This window comes from Dermacentor andersoni, chromosome 7, assembly GCF_023375885.2.
Source record: "Dermacentor andersoni chromosome 7, qqDerAnde1_hic_scaffold, whole genome shotgun sequence".
Lineage (NCBI taxonomy): Eukaryota > Metazoa > Arthropoda > Arachnida > Ixodida > Ixodidae > Dermacentor > Dermacentor andersoni.
The window spans coordinates 21,614,886-21,634,247 of NC_092820.1; the positions used below are offsets into that span (position 1 = coordinate 21,614,886).

A 19,362-nucleotide genomic window follows, 5' to 3' on the forward strand; every position below is an offset into this window, starting at 1 on the left:
TCAAAGTTTTTACTGCTGACATATTTACTACCGTAAAAACCCGCATATAATACGAGATTTTTTTTTCCTATTATTAGCATCCCAAATTTTCACCTCGTACTATATGCGGATCCGAACAAAAATTTCAGTCCGAAATTTGGGCTAGAAGTTTCGGTTTCGTTATTGCTGCGTGACTACAGCATCGTTTCTTTATTATTGAGTGCGCACCGTGGCAGCACAAGTGGAAACCACGTGTTGCGAAGTGCATCTTTTTTATTCTGCATTCAAGGACCAAGATGTCCGGACCACGAAAACAGTACTCGGCTGCTTTCAAGAGAAAGGTTAGAAAGAGAAAGCCGCACAGGACATCGGCAACAGTGCGGCCGGGAGGCAGTTTGGCGTCAATGAGGGAAGCATTCGTGGGTGGCGTCGACAGAAGGAAGACCTTTTCACATGCAGTGGAACGCGAAGAAGCTGTCGCGGCCAGAAGAGTGGGCCATTCCCGGAAATCGAACTCGCCCTGACAGAGTTCGTACGCCAACAGCGAACCGCGCATCTAGCTGTGAGTGTGGAGCTTATGCAGGCAAAAGCTAAGGAGCTTGCAAGAGAAAAAGGGCTACCGAGCTCCGCCTTCAAAGCAAGCAAGCACTGGATTTATTGCTACGTGTGCCGTTCTGGATTTTCCTTGCGCCGCCAAACTTCGATTTTGCAAATGCTGCTCGAATCGTTTGAAGAGCTGCTTGTAGCTTTTCAATGCCACGTTATTTTGCTGCGCAAGTCCAAGAACTTGCAGCTAGGGCAAATCTGACCAAACGCCGGTTTATCTGGACATGCCATCGCCCCTCACCGTGCACGAAAAGGGCTCTAAACAAGTATATGTCCGGTCCACTGGCAACGAGAAAACGCGAGTTACTGTCGTGTTGTTGTGCACGGCAGACGGATGCAAGCTCCCACCCTATGTTGTCTTCAAGCGCAAGACAGTGCCTAAAGGTGAGGAGCTGCTAAAAAAAATGTCGTGAGATGCCATGAGAAAGGCTGGATGAACGAGAATCTTGCGCTCGACTGGATAAAGTCCGTCTGGCGTAGGCGGCCCTGCGCACTGTTGTCGTTCCCGTCCATCCTCGTGCTGGACGCATTTCGTTGCAATTTGGCTGACTCAGTGAAGAGGCTGTTGTGCGAATCCGGCACTGAACTTGTCGTTATCCTGGGTGGAATGGCGTCTCAGCTGCAGCCTTTAGATGTTTGCGTGAACAAGCCGTTGAAGGACACAGTCAAGCAGTGTTGTTACGCAGATCGGATGCGCTCAGGTGAGCCTGCAGTGACGCCGACCGGGCGGCTGAAGAGGGCTTCGCCAGCCACGCTATGCAAGTGGATTGTGGATGCATGGGCCAGCATACCAGAGGACCTTGTGCGTCGCATATTCAAGAAGTGCGGCATCTCAAACGCGCTCGATGTCTCGGAGGATGAGTACCTCTGGGAAGATATATCTGACAAGGAACTATCCGAAGAGAGCACAGCTGAGGAAGACAGCGATTGAAGTGCGGAGTGCAATTTGAATAAATGTTTTCCTCGAGTTTTCCTAACTCGTATTATACACGGATCAAATTTTTTTTCCATTTTGCGTCCCAAAAATTTCACCTCGTACTATATGCGGGTACGTATTATATGCGGGTTCTTATGGTACATACAGTTGACTCTTGTTACAACGGACCCTGATAATCGGACAAAAATACTCTGTGTTATCGCAAGTCAGTAATATCCGAAATGCCTCACTTCCGAAACTTTGGTTGTGACGTGTAACAAAAGTGAGTGATGAACGTCAAAAAAAAAAAAAAAAGTTGCAATTTCTCTTGAAAGGCAAAGCATCGATTGCAATAGCAAATTAGTAGACAGCTATGCGAAGTAAGGATAATAGTTTTATTGGCCGTATAAAGATGTAAACATTCGCTTACTAACTAAATTAATAAACACGATGTCATGCGCGCACAGGTAAACATGAACACATTTCGCTCAATGACCCTGGAAAGTTGCTGTGAAAACATCGGAGTGAGGAAGCACGGTAGCAGCAGCAAGTGAATTGACCTTCGTGTTGTCTCTCGTTTTAACACAAGGTAACGTCGAAAGCACAGCGCATACAAAGCTACCGGCATTGTGCGCACTTTGTCCACATCGCAGAACGGTTTCATGCCATAAGCAGCAGCCACCGGATTAGAACCCACCCCTGTTCCTTGCCTCCCTCCTGTGCCTCGGGCGCGAAAAAAGACGGCGCGCTTCCGCCTCACTTTCCTCTCTCGCGCAGGCAATATTGAGCTGTGATTGTTGGCCGACCCTGCGCAAGTCAGTTGTCGGCCTCTATCGACACAGCAAATGTCCGTTTTATACACCCAGTTTTTACAAAAATTGCCACTAATTTAGTCTGCTGTAGCCGATAGTCTGTTGCAGCACGGTCCGTTCAAAGCGAACTTCGTTGCATTAATAAAATGGGTAGTGCAAACTAAAGTTGAAATATGGCCCGTTATATCCGAAACTCTGTTGTAATGAACGTAGACTGTGTATCATCCTTCTTCAATGTATTTTTTATGTTCATAGTATACTTCATTAGCCATTGCCATAATCTTATTACATATACATTTTGCGCACTTTACAGCGACTGTTTTAAGGCCCCTTACAGCCACGTCGCATCTACTTCTCGTAATTCATCACCACATTGCCAACTCAGTAGTAACACTAGCCTGGCGCTTTTTGGCCTTTTGGCCATACTTGGCCCTTGTGCCACAAAAGAATTAATTATTTTTATTCAAATATATTGCAGTCTGGCAAATGTAACGTACCGTATTTACACGATTGTAAGTCGACCCCTTTTTTTAAATTTTGAAGTCTGAAGTTGGGGGGTCGACTTACAATCGAAACAGAAACATGGCCCCGCCAAAAAAAGCGATACCAACGGGAGCTTCAATGTAGTTAGAATTTTATGTTTGCTCTATGGCCCTACCCGTATCTTTTCGCTATCCCGCGTGTTTGTTCGCTTTTCGGAAGGGTTTTTCAACATTTTTGAGTTTTACAGTGCATGCAACACTCATGGGGGGGTGTCGATAGTTGATGGAAGCGCCGCTGTTCCCATTTGCGGCGGCACCCTCAGAACGGTGGCGCTTGCGGGGAGTATCGGTAGTTCATGGAAGAGCAGACACCGCTCGCTGGTTTCTCTTTCTCGGTTTGAAGGCATTGGAATTGGCATGGTATTGGTTTGACGCGTTCCACTTGACTGCCGGCTACGTGCTACTTCTATGCTTCCCCAGTCGTCATGAGTGCTCCAGGCCCACTAATCGTTCGGCACTCGTTCACAGCAGCGTTCAAGAGGGCTGCCATCCTTTACGCCGATGAAACAAATCACTGCACAGCGGGCCGCAATTTCGGTGTTTCTAAACGGGTGGTGCGAGAGTGGCGACTGCAGCGAAGCGAAATTTTCACCTGTGACGACAAGTGAGAAATTTCCCACGTGCCAAAGTCTGGACGCTTTCCGGAGCTGTAGCCTAAGCTTGCGGCGTACGTCGCTGAAATCCGTGATCTGTCCCTGCCAGTGGAGTGCGACGTAGTCATGAAACAAGCCCGGACCTTCGCCTTAATTTTAAGGTTCTGCTCCGCTGCGAGTACGAGTGGCTGGCGGCAGAAGACTGCGAAATTACGCCAATCGGACCTGTCAAAAGAGCCTCCCTGACGGCTGCGTGTAGTTGGGTGCATTTGGCGTGGGCTGCTGTTCTGCAATATGTCCTGGTGCGGTCGTTTGCCAAATTTGAAATTTCGCTGGACCACGACGCGCTGTGGGACCGCAGCAATGATGACAATGGCAGCACTAGTGAAGACGAGTAGCCCAGTGACCATGTCAGCTACTAATAAATTTTCGTTATCGAATGCGCCCTCGGGTATGCTCTCTTATTTTTTTTTTCGGTCACGCGATATGGGGGGGTCGACTTACATTCGAGTCGACTTACAATCGTGTAAATACGGTAATGAAGCAAATGTTTTGATTGATGCTGATGATTTGCCTCGTGATTGTGTGAAAGAAAGCCACAAAACGGTCGGTTCCTTCTCCATGCTCCACTCTATAACAGAGGCATTCATATTCTGCAACTCCTCCACATTCAATGCACTCTTTATTTGCAGTCTCATCTGCTTCCGTTGCGCACTTCCTTGCCTTTCGCTTGCCGACTTCTTTCCTTGCCTCTGGTAGTGGGTAAATTTGGGTGCAAAATAGGTGTGAAGCTAAAAGGCTTGTAAGGAAGCATATTGAAATTAAGTGGGAAAAAAAAACTGACTACGAAACAGATGTCAATGGAGAAGTCACTGGAAATAACTGTGAAAATGGTGGTAAAGGAAAAGTCTGAGAGGGAGCAGCGATATACTGAATACAGTCGAACCCACTTATAACAATATTCTAGTGCTGCGAAAACTCCATTGTAATAACCGGGTTGCATGAAAAAATCAAAATAGTGGATGGCAGAGGTGATGTGAGAAAACTATATAGGCAGGCAGGCCAGTGCCCCTCCCCACCACTTTCCTCTGCCCGGCTGCTGATTGTGTTCCCTCGTTTAACTGCTTCCTGGCTGCTCCGAACATGTGTAACAAGCCGTGACTGTCGGCGTTAAAGAATGGCACTGCTATAACAACTGTAAAGAGGTTCCACGGGTGGCAAGCAATATATAAACACTGCCGGGGCATCACTTCGGTGGCCCCAAAAGGGGCCTTTTAAACATTGCGAGAAGGCTGTCGCGGCAGCCTGTCAGCTTGAGAAATCCAGAAGGAACGCTGAAGAGAGATCGCCACAAGCATCTTGGCACGTACTTCTCACTGGCTTGCATGAGAGAAGCTTACGTCCGTCAGCCATGCATGCTTTACGCAAAGCTTGCCGACATCCTTCTCCAAGGCATCCAAGCACTCCACGTAGTGCGGCGAAAGGTTCCTCGCAAAAACGAAGCCCCGGGGGTCTGAATCATGTCGGGCCTCCTGTGAGGACAACGTTGAGGCAACCTACCCTGCCGCGTCATCACTGCCGCCGTCGCCGTCGTTAACCGTTGAAAGCACGTTCGCGACGATCGTCTCATTGGTTAGAAGCACTTAGTTTCCAAACCTATAGCTGTGTGCTTTTCACCGGCAACGACGTGCATTGCCGATGATCAGCGGGCGGATCAGCCATCTTCCCTTTCGGCGGCGATTCAAGCAAAGTTGAGAAACCGCGTGGCCAGGAACGACTTCCACATGACCAACAAAAACGAAAGTGAGCGATTAAGCTGTTCGCAGAACTGCACTGAATGAGGAGCCAGTGAGCAACATGATGATGATTATGATGATGATGATAGTGATCTAAAGAAAGGAAAGATGCTTGAGAGAAAATCTGGGGGCTTTTGCTCCTTGAATATATGATTCTGCCTAGGCACTATGAAAAAGGTTTCTTTAGTGCGTGTTGTAGGTGTTAGTCCCTAGGCATTCCGGCATTGTGGAGTGGGGTCGAGTTTGTTTACTCTTGGACGCTGCCTGTTGGTGCGGTAAAATAGGTGAAGCAGCAGGCACTGATGCCCGATTTGGCGACCGCTGTGTTGGACAGACTGTCTCGCACCTGCGGCAGGTGCGAGACAGTCTGCCTTGTGCCAGGGTGTATAACCGTGCCAGGGGGGTGTATTGGCTGTTCGCTATCGCCAATACACCCAATTTTTAGGCGAACACCCCCTGGCATGCTTAGGCCTTCGCGGCCCCAACCCACGAGCTGTCCTGCTTCCAGCTTTGATACCCCCGCTACCCCTTGGGCGCCCCGGAGATCCTGTGCTGCCTGCTTTATTACAACCTCAGGTGCTCTCCTGAGCCCTCCGTTTGCCGGTTATGTGTGCCCTCGTGGAGAAGTGCTTGTAAAGAAATCCAATCTATTGGCGACGAAAAAAGAGACCCGTGACTTGTACAACATCAGTCAGAACCTTGCCCCTTCAGACACAGCGATCACGAAATGGGGCGTCCGTGCCCACTGGCTCACCACGCGGACAGCCAGCGGCGGAGCGTAAACAAACTCGACCGCACTCCGCAATGCCGGCATGTCTAGGGGACGAACGCATATAACATGCACTAAGAAACCTCCTCTGTAGTGCCTAGGCAGAGTCATATATTCAACCCTGCTGTTAACAGCGCAAAATGTAAACGAGAGACGAGACAAGAAGACACCACAAGCGCTGACTTTCAACAACGTTTATTTTGAAAGAAGCACAGCTTCTTATACCATTGCCCACGCGTGTCAGAGAGCATATATTCAAGGAGCAAAAGCCCCGAGATTTTCTCTCTCACACCCGCTCTGACTCGCCTCTGAACACGAACAGCTGGCGATCCCTCAAGTGAACCTCTCGTGCTGGAGTACGGCTCAGCGCAATCTGCTTGCAGCGCAGTTGGCGTGGTCCATTTGTGTTTTGGAGGGTAGGGCGGTGTAGAGCTATGAGTGCAGCCCATTCATGTTCGGAGGGGTGGAAGGGCAACGGGAGAGAGTCGCGCGGAGATAGCTGGAAAATGAGCACGCGGCGGCTGTTGTAGCAGTGGCCCATCGTGCAGCAGCTCATATTTCTCGTTTTCTTTTTTCTTTTTTTCTTTTCAAGGATTTCGCATTTTACTACCTTTCGGCTCGGACACCCAGCAGCCAGACTTCATTGTTATAACCGATAATGTGGCGCCTGGGCATTGTAGTAAGGGGCTGTTTCTCCATGGAAAACATACAAAAGTCAACAGTGCAGCAGCTTCTCATTGTTATAACCAATATATTGTTAAAAGCGGGATACAGTCGCTGACTGATTTTTCAGACTCCAAAAATTCGGACATGCTCGATTATTCGGTGTGCTTCATGGCACTGCCATTATCCCCATAGACCATAATGTATAACAACTGCTGAAAGTTCGGACACCTTGAAACCTCTCGTCCGATTTTTCGGACACTCCTTGAGCCAAGTCGATCGAGAGCACCATGCACAGACTTTGACCGGTGCGTGGTTTGACTTGCTAAACACCATTTTTGTTTTGAATGGAGCCTCCTTGCTGCCCCACGAAATTGCACTACTGCAAATCCTTGCCCATCATCATTGTTTATGCCTGGTCCGATAGAGTGGCTGCAGCAGTTCCGGTCTCAGCTTAGTAAGCCATGTCAAGACAATCCAGCAGCTGATTTGTTTCTTCGCGCACGACGCTGCAAGTAGGCCACGTTTTTCGTTTGTGCGACTGGTGTCGGCGTGGTGCTGTTTGCTTTGTGAGCTGTGTCGAGGTTGCGGTGATCCAACGCGGCATACGAAAACATCGCGTCAAGTGTCTAATGGTGCCGACAGTGCCCGCACAGACTGCACTGGGGAATGCCAGCAAGCGGGTGCCGGGAGGCCTAGGATTTGTCGCCTTCCGATGTGCTCCCTACTGACGCCGAAAATATTCTGCCGAGACGTGCGCAGTGGTTGCATTGCGATTCCGGACACCGTCTCATTTGACAGTTTCACAGGTGCTGACACTGCTGTACTGACATGCACAGAACTCAACGATGGCGAGATCATTCGTCAGGTTTCTGCTGCACCGCTGGACGATGACTCCTAGTCGGAAGGTCACACATCATGCCGTTGCATGCGGAGTGTGCACGAGCAGTGACTGTGCTTTCAGCCGCCTATAGTGACCGTACGACCCTCTCCGAGATTCAGGCTTATCTGATTGCACGTAAACAGAACACCGTGCAACGGCGCATTCACAATTTCTTCAAGCCTACTGCCGAGCCCGAACAAGTGCGTGGAAATAAGGGATATTTTTTTTTCTTTTTTTCTTAATCTGCTTTTTCGGACACCTGTTTATTCGGACATTTTCACAGTCCTCGTGAGGTCCGAATAAACGGTCGACGACTGTAGTTATAAGCGGGCTCGACTGTATCTCTCATTTACAAGAAGTGCTTTGTTTGTGACGAACTGCCATAACTTGTTCGTTTCAGTTTCGAGTGAAGGTAGTATCTTTGTCGTACCATTTCTTCATATGCACAAAGTTGGTGCAGCTCCTTGATATTGCTAAAAGAATTGTCCAGTTGTTGATGCACTACAGCCCAGATGCCTGTGTTGCATGCAGACTGACTGGTTTGGCCTTCTGGGATGCCTGCACGTGCTCTTGTTCGGAGACTACATGGAAGTCGAGAAGATGCCCACTGGCACCTGGAGCATCCGACGCAAGTTCAAAAGGTGCATCTCTTTTGCCAGGAGGGTGTTTTGCAGATCTGGTCACTGCCTGTACGCAAATCCAATTATGACATATTTGTCTGTATGCTTAAAACAGCTTGATTCTATACTGATTATTATATTTGAAGCCATGTATACCGAACCTAAATATGCAGCTTGGCAGGACATATAATGCATAGGATAGATAACCTTAGTCCATTTGAGTTACAGAATGCGTGCCAAGGAAAGAGAAGCGCAGTTGAGGACAACACAGATGAAAGGAGAAAATTTGAAGCTGCAAGTTGGAATTGGCTGATGCAAGACGGAGGTTATTGGAGATGCCTTCATCCTGCAGTGGACATAGTAGGCTGATGATAATGATGATAAACCTGTGTGATGAGTTCGTTACGCATGGCAGAACAGAGCTGCGCTACAATGTGGAACCACCTCGTGATGACCTGATTCATGCAGCAGCGCGTGTAAGTAAAGCTGCAACCTGATAGCATCTAGCTCTCTGTTGGGTTATGTAATAATGCACCGTGCCCATTATTGTCTGAACGTACTAACAAGCTTGCTGAACCGCATACAGTCCAGTCCATTTTATAACAGTACCACATATGGTAATATATCAGTTATAACAATGAGTAGAGGGGGGACCCTGCACCTGAAAACATTGTTTTAAATTCTCAATCGATTTTGATGAAACTTGCTTAGTTTATGTATTTCAGTGTACTAGTTCCAAATATGCATCCATTTTTCGTTCAGAGTAAATAACTTTCCAGAAGTTGAAGAAATTCAGCTTTATTGTATAATTTGCTTGGAGGCGAGCTATCTACCAAACTATACATGGCATAATCAATATCGACATATGAAAATGATGTGGAACTAACAAAGAGTGCAAATAACCAAGTATGGTGTTCTAACCCAATTTTATATCAAATGAGAACATTGCAAACTTCACTGAGGGAAATCCATCTAGCTGCTAAGAAACATTTGTGTTTTATTTTCTAATAAATGCAACAATGTTATTTCTTAAATTTGCACTCTACTCAGCTTTGCCTTTCTCTGAAAAAGAATTACAGTGATAGCCCAAGTAGAAGCAGAGATAATGCACCTCCAATAAGGCATCATCATGAAAATTGTGGTTTTGAGAAACCAACAAAAAACATTTCACAGCTGATATATTGAAAGACAGTTTGAAAAAAACGGCACCAAAAGCCATCACTAAGCAGTAAGTATAATTCATGGCCGTTTGGCCGTTGCCAGGTCAACTACATAGCGCGCACTGCGAGCACGTACACTTCAAAAGGATTACATGTTTTTGGGCCCCCAATTCCCTGTGAGCTCCATCCCGATGCAACTTCGCTGCAGATCTCGCAAACCAGAGTCAGTTTAGTAGCAAGACTGTAATCCTGATTGCTCTGCACCAGCTACGCAAAACCACCGCAAGTATTGCACAAGAAAACGGCGACATTGTTCACTGTTGCAAGTCTGACAATGTACAGAGCAGCGTGCTTCACGGCGAAGGCTGTTGCACTGTTGGTGGTCGGATCTTGAACAAAATGCCGAATCTTTTGCTCCATGGCCTTCGTAGATGCAGTCTTGTTGAGTGTAGCTTGCTCATGTGCTTTTATGTTATCCACTTCCTCCTCAGTTATTATAGCCGTGTTCAATTCTCATGCGAGTGTAACCGACGTGTGGATGTGAGAGATCCGGCAGAGCAGTTGAGGCATCGATGTGCGGCGGCAGTACGACGTCAGCGGCGAGCTGCCGGGTATCCTGTGCAGACTGCGATGACGGAATCTCTTTCGGAAGTTTATTGCATCTTGCAAGTTTCCGCCCGTAACAACTCACGGAAAGAAACTTTGTCGGACCACCAGGATATTCAGCTTTGCAGTCGCGGGACTAGGACAAAATGGTAGCTGTTTTCGTCGTTTGAGCACTTGTGGCCCCTAGGAGCCAATCGTCACTGGCCATCTTGGTCATATGCTCAGAGGGGCCAATAGTAGCATGCACGGCGCATTCCTCTGCTCTTGTTTTTTTTTTTGTGACCGCAGCGCCGGCAATGTTGTTGACCGACGAATAAAGAAAGCCAGAAACATGAGCTTTCGAATGATACCTAAATGGCTCCGGCAGAGTGCGTAATTATCGAGTTTTTCTCGACGAAAATCGGGCGCGATTTGTCCCCAATTCAAAGGGCAGCGCTTGCGGATTCTCGTCTTTAAGTCACGATAACGAAGGAACTGCGCGGTATTTTGTAACCAAATTTCGGAGACAGGGGCAGAAACGCGTCAGGAACAGGGAAATTAAAAATTGAAAATTCGAATCTTGGGCCAATTTTCGGTGCCGAGGACCTGGGTCCTTATTGAAGTAATGTTCATCCTCTTTTTCATCAATATTAATGAAACTGTCGAGCCTTATTAAAGTTTTTGGCTGATTTCAAATATGTAATTAGTTTTGTTGTAGGTCAGTTAGTTTCTATGATATGATATGACAATAAGCTTCTATGACTTCCATTGTTTAAAGCCACAATGGAAAATAAATGGCACTATAAAAAGTTATCTGTAAGGCATGTTTAGATAGCATAAAGACTAAGGAATGAAAGATAGCAAGCACATTTTTTTGTGTAACCCTTAATAGATGTTTTACAGCCCGTTGAATACAAGCCCACAATATATGGCAAACATGTGGCAGAAGTTGTAGCAGAATTAAATTCCAAAGCGAAAACAAAAAAATTTGCTTGCTGTACTGCATAGAGTATACATTAAGTTCTATCGGTTCTTGGTGTTGAGATATCAAGGCCTGAATACTACATGGAGCCCAAAGTATGTGTTTTGAGGAAAGTACAAAAAACAATCAGCAATAAATGTGAGGGGATATGGCATTCAGAAGAACCATTTTTGATACTCGCGCTAAACACATGAAACTTTCAGCACACATCCAATGTTGTGTGCTCCTTAAAAATATGCAATTAGATTTTTTCTGAGGAAAATAAAAGAAGTAGTTAAAATTCTTCTTGTGTTAAACTTGGGATGTGATTTGCAAAAAATGTACTGCAACAACATTGCTAAAATGAAGCAGGTATGTTCCTGGATGTTCAGATACTGCAAGTTGTCATTTGGATGTTTGTATCTGTGCTTTAGCCAAAGTTATGAAATTCTAAAGTTTCAGATATGAAGATGAATCTTAGTTGGTGATTTCTACAGCATTTCAAAATATTTAAGTGTCCTATGACACTATGTCATAGCTTCTGTGCACTCTCCGACTCGCCTGCATTCAGGGACAAAAAAGAATGATGAGAATTCAAGGAGTAGAAGGGACACAATGGTGATCCCAAATTTTGAGACTTTAAAGAAGCTATACTTGAGAAATACTGGGAAAATATAACTTTCAAGCTTCAAAACTGAGAAATAATAACAAAATAATTAAATATGCAAAAGTATCCCGCTCATGTAGACATTATGCGCACATAGAGGCTCGTAACAGAATCTGGAATGCACCAACCCACGTAGAGGCATGGGAATAGGCATCGGCACATTGTATGCAGTCTCTGCGGGGATAAAGGGCAATGGCTAGCTTCGCTGCTGCGTTATTGCTGATACGGTACGAGATTCCTCGACGCAGTGACTTATCTCCGGTGCGATCTTGTTAGCTCGTCTAAACCTTGGGATAACTGCCTCCTCTTTCTTGCCGCAGGAAGAAGACTGCTTGCACTTCGCTTCTCGTGGAGGCGTGTTTCGTTTCAAACTTCTTCTTTGTTTAGAGAGGGTCGATTTGTCGGTTGCGTTCACAATACGATGAACAAAGAAACAGTATATCAGGGGTTTTCGAAGCGACCCACTGCCAGGCCTAGCAGATGAGCTAGGCCTAGTTGCCATAGCAACAGCCAATCAGAAGGCACCTTTCGGTGCACTGGCGCACTGAGCCAATAGGACGGCCATGTGCATCGCGAGCTTCGTCAGTCTGGCCCCTGATAGTTTTAAGTTTGTGCTTTTTCAATGCGGCCATCGTCGGCGAGGATGTAGGGACCTGAAAGACGGAACGTTGAGCTTTCAAACGATACCGATATAGCAGCGCTCAGTGATGGGAAACAGAAGAAATAGCTTCGTGAACTCCGTTGTTTCTGCACGATTTTGGGGTTTTTTCCCACCGTCCGCGCTGACAAAATAATTTTTTTTTCCAACAGTTGGTTTAGTGGTCGGCCCGCGACCCCTGCCGACCACTAAACCAAGAGTGGGTGGGGAGGGGTCCCTCAGGACTCAATAAAGTTATTTCCTCCTCCTCTGTCAGTTAGGGTGCGTTTTTGGGCAAATCGTTTTGGTACGGTGTAGATTAGGCATTATAAATGCCGAAAGAAGTAGTTCCCAAAAGTCAATTTGTTTTATTTTTGGTTCTTAAGACCTGTGTCCCCCCTTAGATAAGTTGTCTAAGTGGGCAGACGAGAACTGTTTTAACCTAAATCCTTGAAAAAGTATGTGTGTCACGTTCTCTAACACGAGAGGTATACAGCCGGGCTCGTAATAGATCTCAGTGGAGAACGACTACAGTCGAAGACCGATAATTGGGCTCCATGGGGAACGTAAATACCGTATTTACTCGAATCTAGGTCGACCCCGATTCTAAGCCGACCCCCTAAAGTCCGAAACCAACAAAAAAATAAATATATTACCTTGAATGTCGGCCGAATAAAAAAAGCGAGGACAGCGTTCACAAAAATGCATACAGCATTTATTGAATCTGAACATGCAGAGCTCATTCAACGTCGTTGTCGCTGTGTTCCTTGTCACTGTCACCTTCAAACAGAGCACTATCTTTGGTACCGTCAAGCGCATTAGATATGCTGCACCTTTTAAAGGCGCGCACGATCAAACTACCTGGGATGTCGTCCCACGCTGCAGCTACCCAGCCCGCCAGCTGCGATAGCGATGCACGTTTGATGCGGCCCATTGCCATTAGCATGTGGTCTTCATCAGTCAACCAGTCCGTGTAATATTTCCGCAGACGATCCTTGAAAGCTTTGTCGATGCATCAAGTGGCTGCAACTGGCCCGTCGTACCGCCCGGTATGACAGTGAGGTCCGTGTTCGCTTGGGCGAGCACAGCCTTCACGTTGTCGGTCAAGTGCCCATGGTAAGAGTCGACAGCAAGGAACGAGTTCTTTGTCAAAAGGGCTCCTGGACGCCGTCGCCACACAATCTTAACCCACTCTTCCACCATCACACCTGTCATCCACCCGTCCTCATTTGCCCGCACAATGACATTTCTTGGAAAAGTTTCTCAAGCAGGCAGTCTCTTCCTTTTAAATATCATATAAGGAGGGAGTTTATGTCCATCAGCTGTGCACTACAGCATCACAGCTGCGCGCTGCTTCTTGTAGGCCGCAGAGCGCACCTTCACCTCCTTGGCACCCTTTTCGTTCACGGTGTACGCCACTGGCACATCAAAATACACAGCCGTCTGGTCGGCGTTGCCGATTTGCCCGATGTTGTAGCCTGCTCCTTCTCTCTTTTGCAGCACGTAGCGCTGAAAAGCTATCAGCTTTTCTTTGAAATCGCTTGGCAGCTTCTGGGTGATTGAAGTGCGATGTCTGAGGCTGAAGCCAAAGCGCTTCATGAATTTGTGAAGCGAGCCCCGGCTGGCTTTGAAACCCTTTGACGTTAGGCCTCGCTCCCTCGAAAGTTCCCTAGCTTTCGCTTGGAGCACTTCTGTTGTCACTGGAAGGGCAGCTGCTCTCTACGTCCGAACAAAGTCGGCCAAAACTGTCTCCACTTAGTGGTGACTGCCTTTCTTTGGTCCGCTGAATGCCATCCTCGTTACGGTGCACGCAAAAAGCTGCCGTCGTTGTCCCCTCCAACGACGGACGTTTTTCTCGTCGACACCGAAGTCCCGCCCGGCTTGAAGGTTCGACGATGCCTCTGCGGCTATCACAACTTTTTGCTTGAAAGCGGCACTGTAGTGGCATCTCCTGCTTGGTGCCATCACGATAACACCACGCCGCACATCGATACGGCATGGCCGACACGACGCAGGTCAAAATGGCGACCTCGCTTGTGTAAAGATGGCTACTGGCAAGGCTAGTGGCGGCCGCGATACTGACTTTTCCAGGTGGCACTAGCTATGCACCATATTTAGCAGTTTCAATGAAAAACTGGTGCATTTTTTAAAATCCTCGAATCGAAGCCGACCCTAGAGTTTGGAATGTGATTATTTAAAGAAAACTATTGGCCTAGATAGGAATAAATACGGTAAGTCCGAATGATCATATGTGTGAAAAAATTCAATGTGTTAAAAAAAAAATCACTGTATTTATGTTTTAAGACCCCTGTGCAAGGAACAAATGATCGATGCATTGCTGCATGCACTTCCACTTAGGTACAAACAAGTTCGCCTGTATTTCCGCCAGTTTTGAACTTTGCTGTACGCCGATGCAAGGACTGCAAAGGCTCAAGTCAGATCCATCTGTGGAAGGCTCTGGAGCACACAACACATCATCATCCGAGTCAGTCTCTGTTTGACGGTGGGAGAACTTGCTCAGTTGTTTTGTCATCATTCAGTTCGGCACACGACGAAACCGCGCTGTCAATGTCTGCAAAGTCTTCAAAAATCTAACAATGGCAGGAATCGGCTCACCGCAGCCTAGTAGGTCATCAAAGATGTCTGCATTTGAGGTCGTTGTGGTAGGCGGCAGTTCAGCCTTTTCAGTTGCGGAGTCGGGCTCATTCGAACTGTAAGGGCGCCGTTGGTGCCATTTGATGTGGCCTATCAGAACTTCATGAGAAAGAATTCTTGGAGCCAGCACAGCGCTGTCTGGAAAGCAAACTAAACAAGCAGGCACAGCATGGCAGAATGCTGTCCACAATGCATACTCAAAAAATAGAACGGCGATAGCGGGCCATGCGTGGGAGTGCTGGAAAAGGATGTGATGATCGCAATGTTGATGCGACCTCACAATTCAGGCAAAGCCTCCAAGATAGGCATTTGCAGCTAAATCTCAGAGTCATAAAGTGGCACCCAAGGCAAAGTCTCAGAGATTAGCGTGTTATCTGTGAAGCCATACTTGGTGTCTCGTCGATGTTGCCAGAGAAGATAATGGTGGCCGAGTTGATCTATGCTACAGCCACGGATGGAGTGGTTAAATGAATGCAGAGCTAGCGGCTGTACAAAATATTGGTTGTCTTTACACGTTAAGTCTATTGGGCCATTGGTGGTGCCGCTAAGCTGATCCGAATTACCGAGCATGTCCGAATTATCGGTTGGCGACTGTATCTGTAAGCTGTGAACATAAATGGTTAGGCATCATCTTAGACTGCAAGTTAACTTTTGTCCCGCACCTAAAGTATCTTAAAGCGAAATGCCTCAAGACTATGAGCCTACTGGAGCTCTTGTCACACACTACCTAGGGAAGTGACAGGAGATGCCTTATAAGCTTGCACAAAAGTCTGTGGTCACGCCTTGACTATGGAGCAATAGTCTATAACACTACTAGGCCTAGTGTCTGAAAATGCTAGATCCTATCCACTACTTAGGCATCCGCCTTGCTACAGGTGCTTTCAGGACAAGTCCTGTGCAAAGCCTGTACGGCAAATGTAACGAATGGTCTCTATACTTCTGTAAGACATATTTAAGCTTTTCGTATGCCCTGAAGGTAAAATCGGCTGTAGATCATCCATGCCATTCAATTATTCGCAACTTGTCCACGGCCAGGCTGTTCCCTAACCGCCTCGCCACTAAGCCTCCTCTGTCCTTTCGGTTGGAAGAACTGTCAGAAAAAAACGGGCGTCCCTCTTTTAGAGAATGTCCTAATGGCTTCTACTCGGCTTCCACCGCCTTGGGAGTGGCAGACCACCCAGTGTGACGTCTATTTGTCGAAATATCAAAATGAGCACCTGAGGCACACATACATTCGCATTTTCTTGAACTTGAGAAGTATTCCTGTGCTATATTTTATACAGATGCTTTAAAGTTTCCGGCTGGTGTTGCTTATGCAGCTCTAGGACTATTGTTTTTAATAATTAATTGGTACATTAAATCCATATACAAGTATTTTTACGGCTGAAGCATATGTGATCCTTTCTGCAGTTAAACACATGAAGCAAACAAATCTCACTAGGGCTGTTGTGTTCACGGACTCGTTGAGCGTAGTCCAAGCCGTAGTGGGTTTATGAAAACCTGAAAACACTGTATTTAACTAACCATAGGCATTGCTATGCTCTGCTTATATGAATAAATAAGTCATCATCCTTTGCTGGGTGCATGGCCACAGTGGCATAAAGGGCAATGAAGCTGCTGACAAGAATGCTAGCTCAGTAGCTTTTAGTGACACTAACACAAACATACCCATTCCAGCCACTGGCCTCAAACCATACTTGCGTCACCAGCTGAAGGACTGGCACACTTGCGGAAACAGTGGGATTCCCAGGTATCCAATAAACTGCCCTTGAACAAACCCAAATTAGGGCACTGGATATTTGAGAAAACACAAGGAAGTGCTCCTTTGTCGATTAAGAATACCTTCGGCACCCACTCTTACCTACTGACTGGAAGTGTCGAAGGTGTAGTGTCCAGTGCAGGGAAATAGAAACTGAGCTTTCATTCTGCGTATCATCAGCACATTCCGCTTCACCCAGCACTTTCTTTCTTAGTAATGAACCACTTTCTAACCTGGAAACAGTTTTTACCTTTTTAGGTGAGGTTAACGCGTGAGAAACCATTTGGCCGGGTCGTGTGTAGCACAGCCTTGCCTTTGAGGCTGTAGCTGCACTGGCACAAGTTTTTACAGCACGTGCCTCTCAGCTCTTGCTTTACTGCAAGAGCCCTGTGGAGGCAGTAGTGCTTGTCTGCATTTTATTACGTCACTTTCTGGTAGCAAAACTTTTATGCTCATAGCTCATCACTCATTGACATTACTTTGATGCTTATATATTTTGTGCATTTCACAGTGACCCGTTTTTAGGCTTCTTTGCAGCCACATTACAGCTTTCATTTTCAACTCATTTGATTATTTCATATAGAAAACAGACTATTACCATATGTCATGGTGCTCTTTGGCCATAGCTGGCCCTTGCATCGTTAAATACCACACATCAACATGGAGGCAGACACAACAGCGAAACAGTCCATATTTACTCAAATCTAGGCTGGCCCGGATTCTAAGCAGACCCCAAATGTCTGAAGCCAGAAGAAAAAAAAAATGAAAATACCTTACCTCGAATGTAGGCTGAACAAAAATGCGAAAACGGCATTTATTGAATAATCTAAGTCATCATCACTACTAGCCTCGTCTGTCTTTTATCGCTGTCATCTTCAGTACACTATCTTCAAACAGTAAGTGCCATCCTCGTTGCAGCGCGTGCAAAAAGCATCTCCCATTGCCCCCTCCAACGACGACCGTTTTTGTCATCAACGCTGAAGTCACCGCCTGGCTTGAACGTTTGACGATACCTCGGTGGCTAGCACAACTTTTTGTTTGAAAGCGACACTATAGTGGCATCGCCTGTTTAGTTCTGTTACAATAGCGCCACGCCATATGCCAATACTACCATAGAATAGAGAACCAGCTCCAATACGACACAGGTCAAAATGGCGACGTCGCTCGTGTGCTTCAGTTAGCCACTGGTGCAGCTAGTAGCGGCTGCGATACTGACTTTTCTAGATGGCACGAGCTATGCACCATATTTATCAATTTCGATTAAAAATTTGTTTTTTTTTTTTATATCCCGAATCTAAGTGACCCTAGAGTTTGGTATATGATTATTTGAAAAAAAAAAGCTGTCGGCTTAGATTAGAATAAATGCGGTATTTACAATATAGTATTTACAAGGAGAGCAAACATTGAACCATATGGTCAAATGCACGTGCCAGATCAAAAGCATCTGCTTCATTGACGCTGCTCTGGAGGAATATTACCATAGCAATATTTTTACATTGAAACTATAAGAAGTCAGCAGGGGATTTCCAAAAAGTTTATTAATCTGAAAAGCTCGTAAATGTGGTGTTCGTACTAATGAGGTTTCAGTATAGTCATCGGCACAACTTGGTTCACAGAGTCAGCATAGTTCTTGTCATGATAATGCCATGCCAAGCATGCATGTCATGAATTTATCTTTCTTGTCATGCACGTCATGGCTCGAAATACTGACCATGGCAGTCGTGCCAAATATTTTGTGACATACATGGCATGACATGTAATTACGTCACATGCATTTCGTGACAAGCATATCCAGAATATATCTTGCTGAAGAAACGCATCTGATATCATTCAGTCCATTTAGTCATATCATTTGACACGCATGGCATGACATAAATGACATGAGGGCATGGTATCGTGGTCATTTCTTTAACTGGATACATATCAGAATATGTGTGGCGAGGCGTGTGCACGACCTGATGTGAATTGACATGTTCACGCATGTCTGTCATTGTCATGTCATGCGGTACATAGTATTTATGTCATTCATATTCAGATATACATATATATTGTTCTAAAGTGGCCATGACGTCATGTCATTCATACCATTTGTGATGACTTACATGTCATGGCAGGCATGTGATGTTATTGATGTCATCACATGATACACACTTGTATGCCTTGTCATTCATGTTAATCCATGGGCTGTATTACATAGACTATTTGTTTCTGACTTTATTCTAATCTGCTGACGTCAAATTTATGCAACTACTGACGTAAGCATTGGGCAGTGATTCGCAGCATAGTTTGAACAGCCCAATCAAACGCTCTCCACGTTTATAAGTCACTTCAGTTAGCTTTGAAAATGCATCTTGCCTACCATGACAAGTTTTTCTTATCGAATTGACTGACAAGAGGCAAGACGCGCACACGAGGGGAGAATGTTTCAGTGGGTGTGAGCCAGCACAGTGAAAGTAGATAACTAGATAAGGAGGCAAGTGCCGGCATCTGCGATTGGACTACTTCCCCCATCTTAGCTTGTTTTGGCTAGTCTAAAATTACAGCATGCAATGGAAGGATAAAAATATCACACAAGTGGATCCTCAGCAAAGAAAAGTTGGCATAGGGAGGGCGTGCATGAGCCAGATGGGCTCTACAACGCTATACTGCCACCCAGAAATGTTTATTATGCCCAGAGAAATACATTCACCCAGCAGCTCCAAGTAGCCAGTGCCAAAGTGGTCAGTGGGCAGCCATCTCTCGTTTCTTTTGGGACAGGG

At 46.2% G+C, this 19,362-nt stretch overlaps 1 protein-coding gene across 1 annotated transcript in view; it reads left to right on the plus strand.

The window, feature by feature from the left end:
- The window catches only part of LOC126535659 (uncharacterized), a 316,705-nt gene that overhangs the window by 288,656 nt on the left and 8,687 nt on the right, over positions 1 to 19,362 (plus strand). The window contains exon 25 of the mRNA XM_050182461.3: positions 8,091 to 8,200. Within this exon, the coding sequence (XP_050038418.2) occupies positions 8,091 to 8,200 (110 nt within the window). The remainder of the gene's footprint in view (positions 1 to 8,090; positions 8,201 to 19,362) is intronic.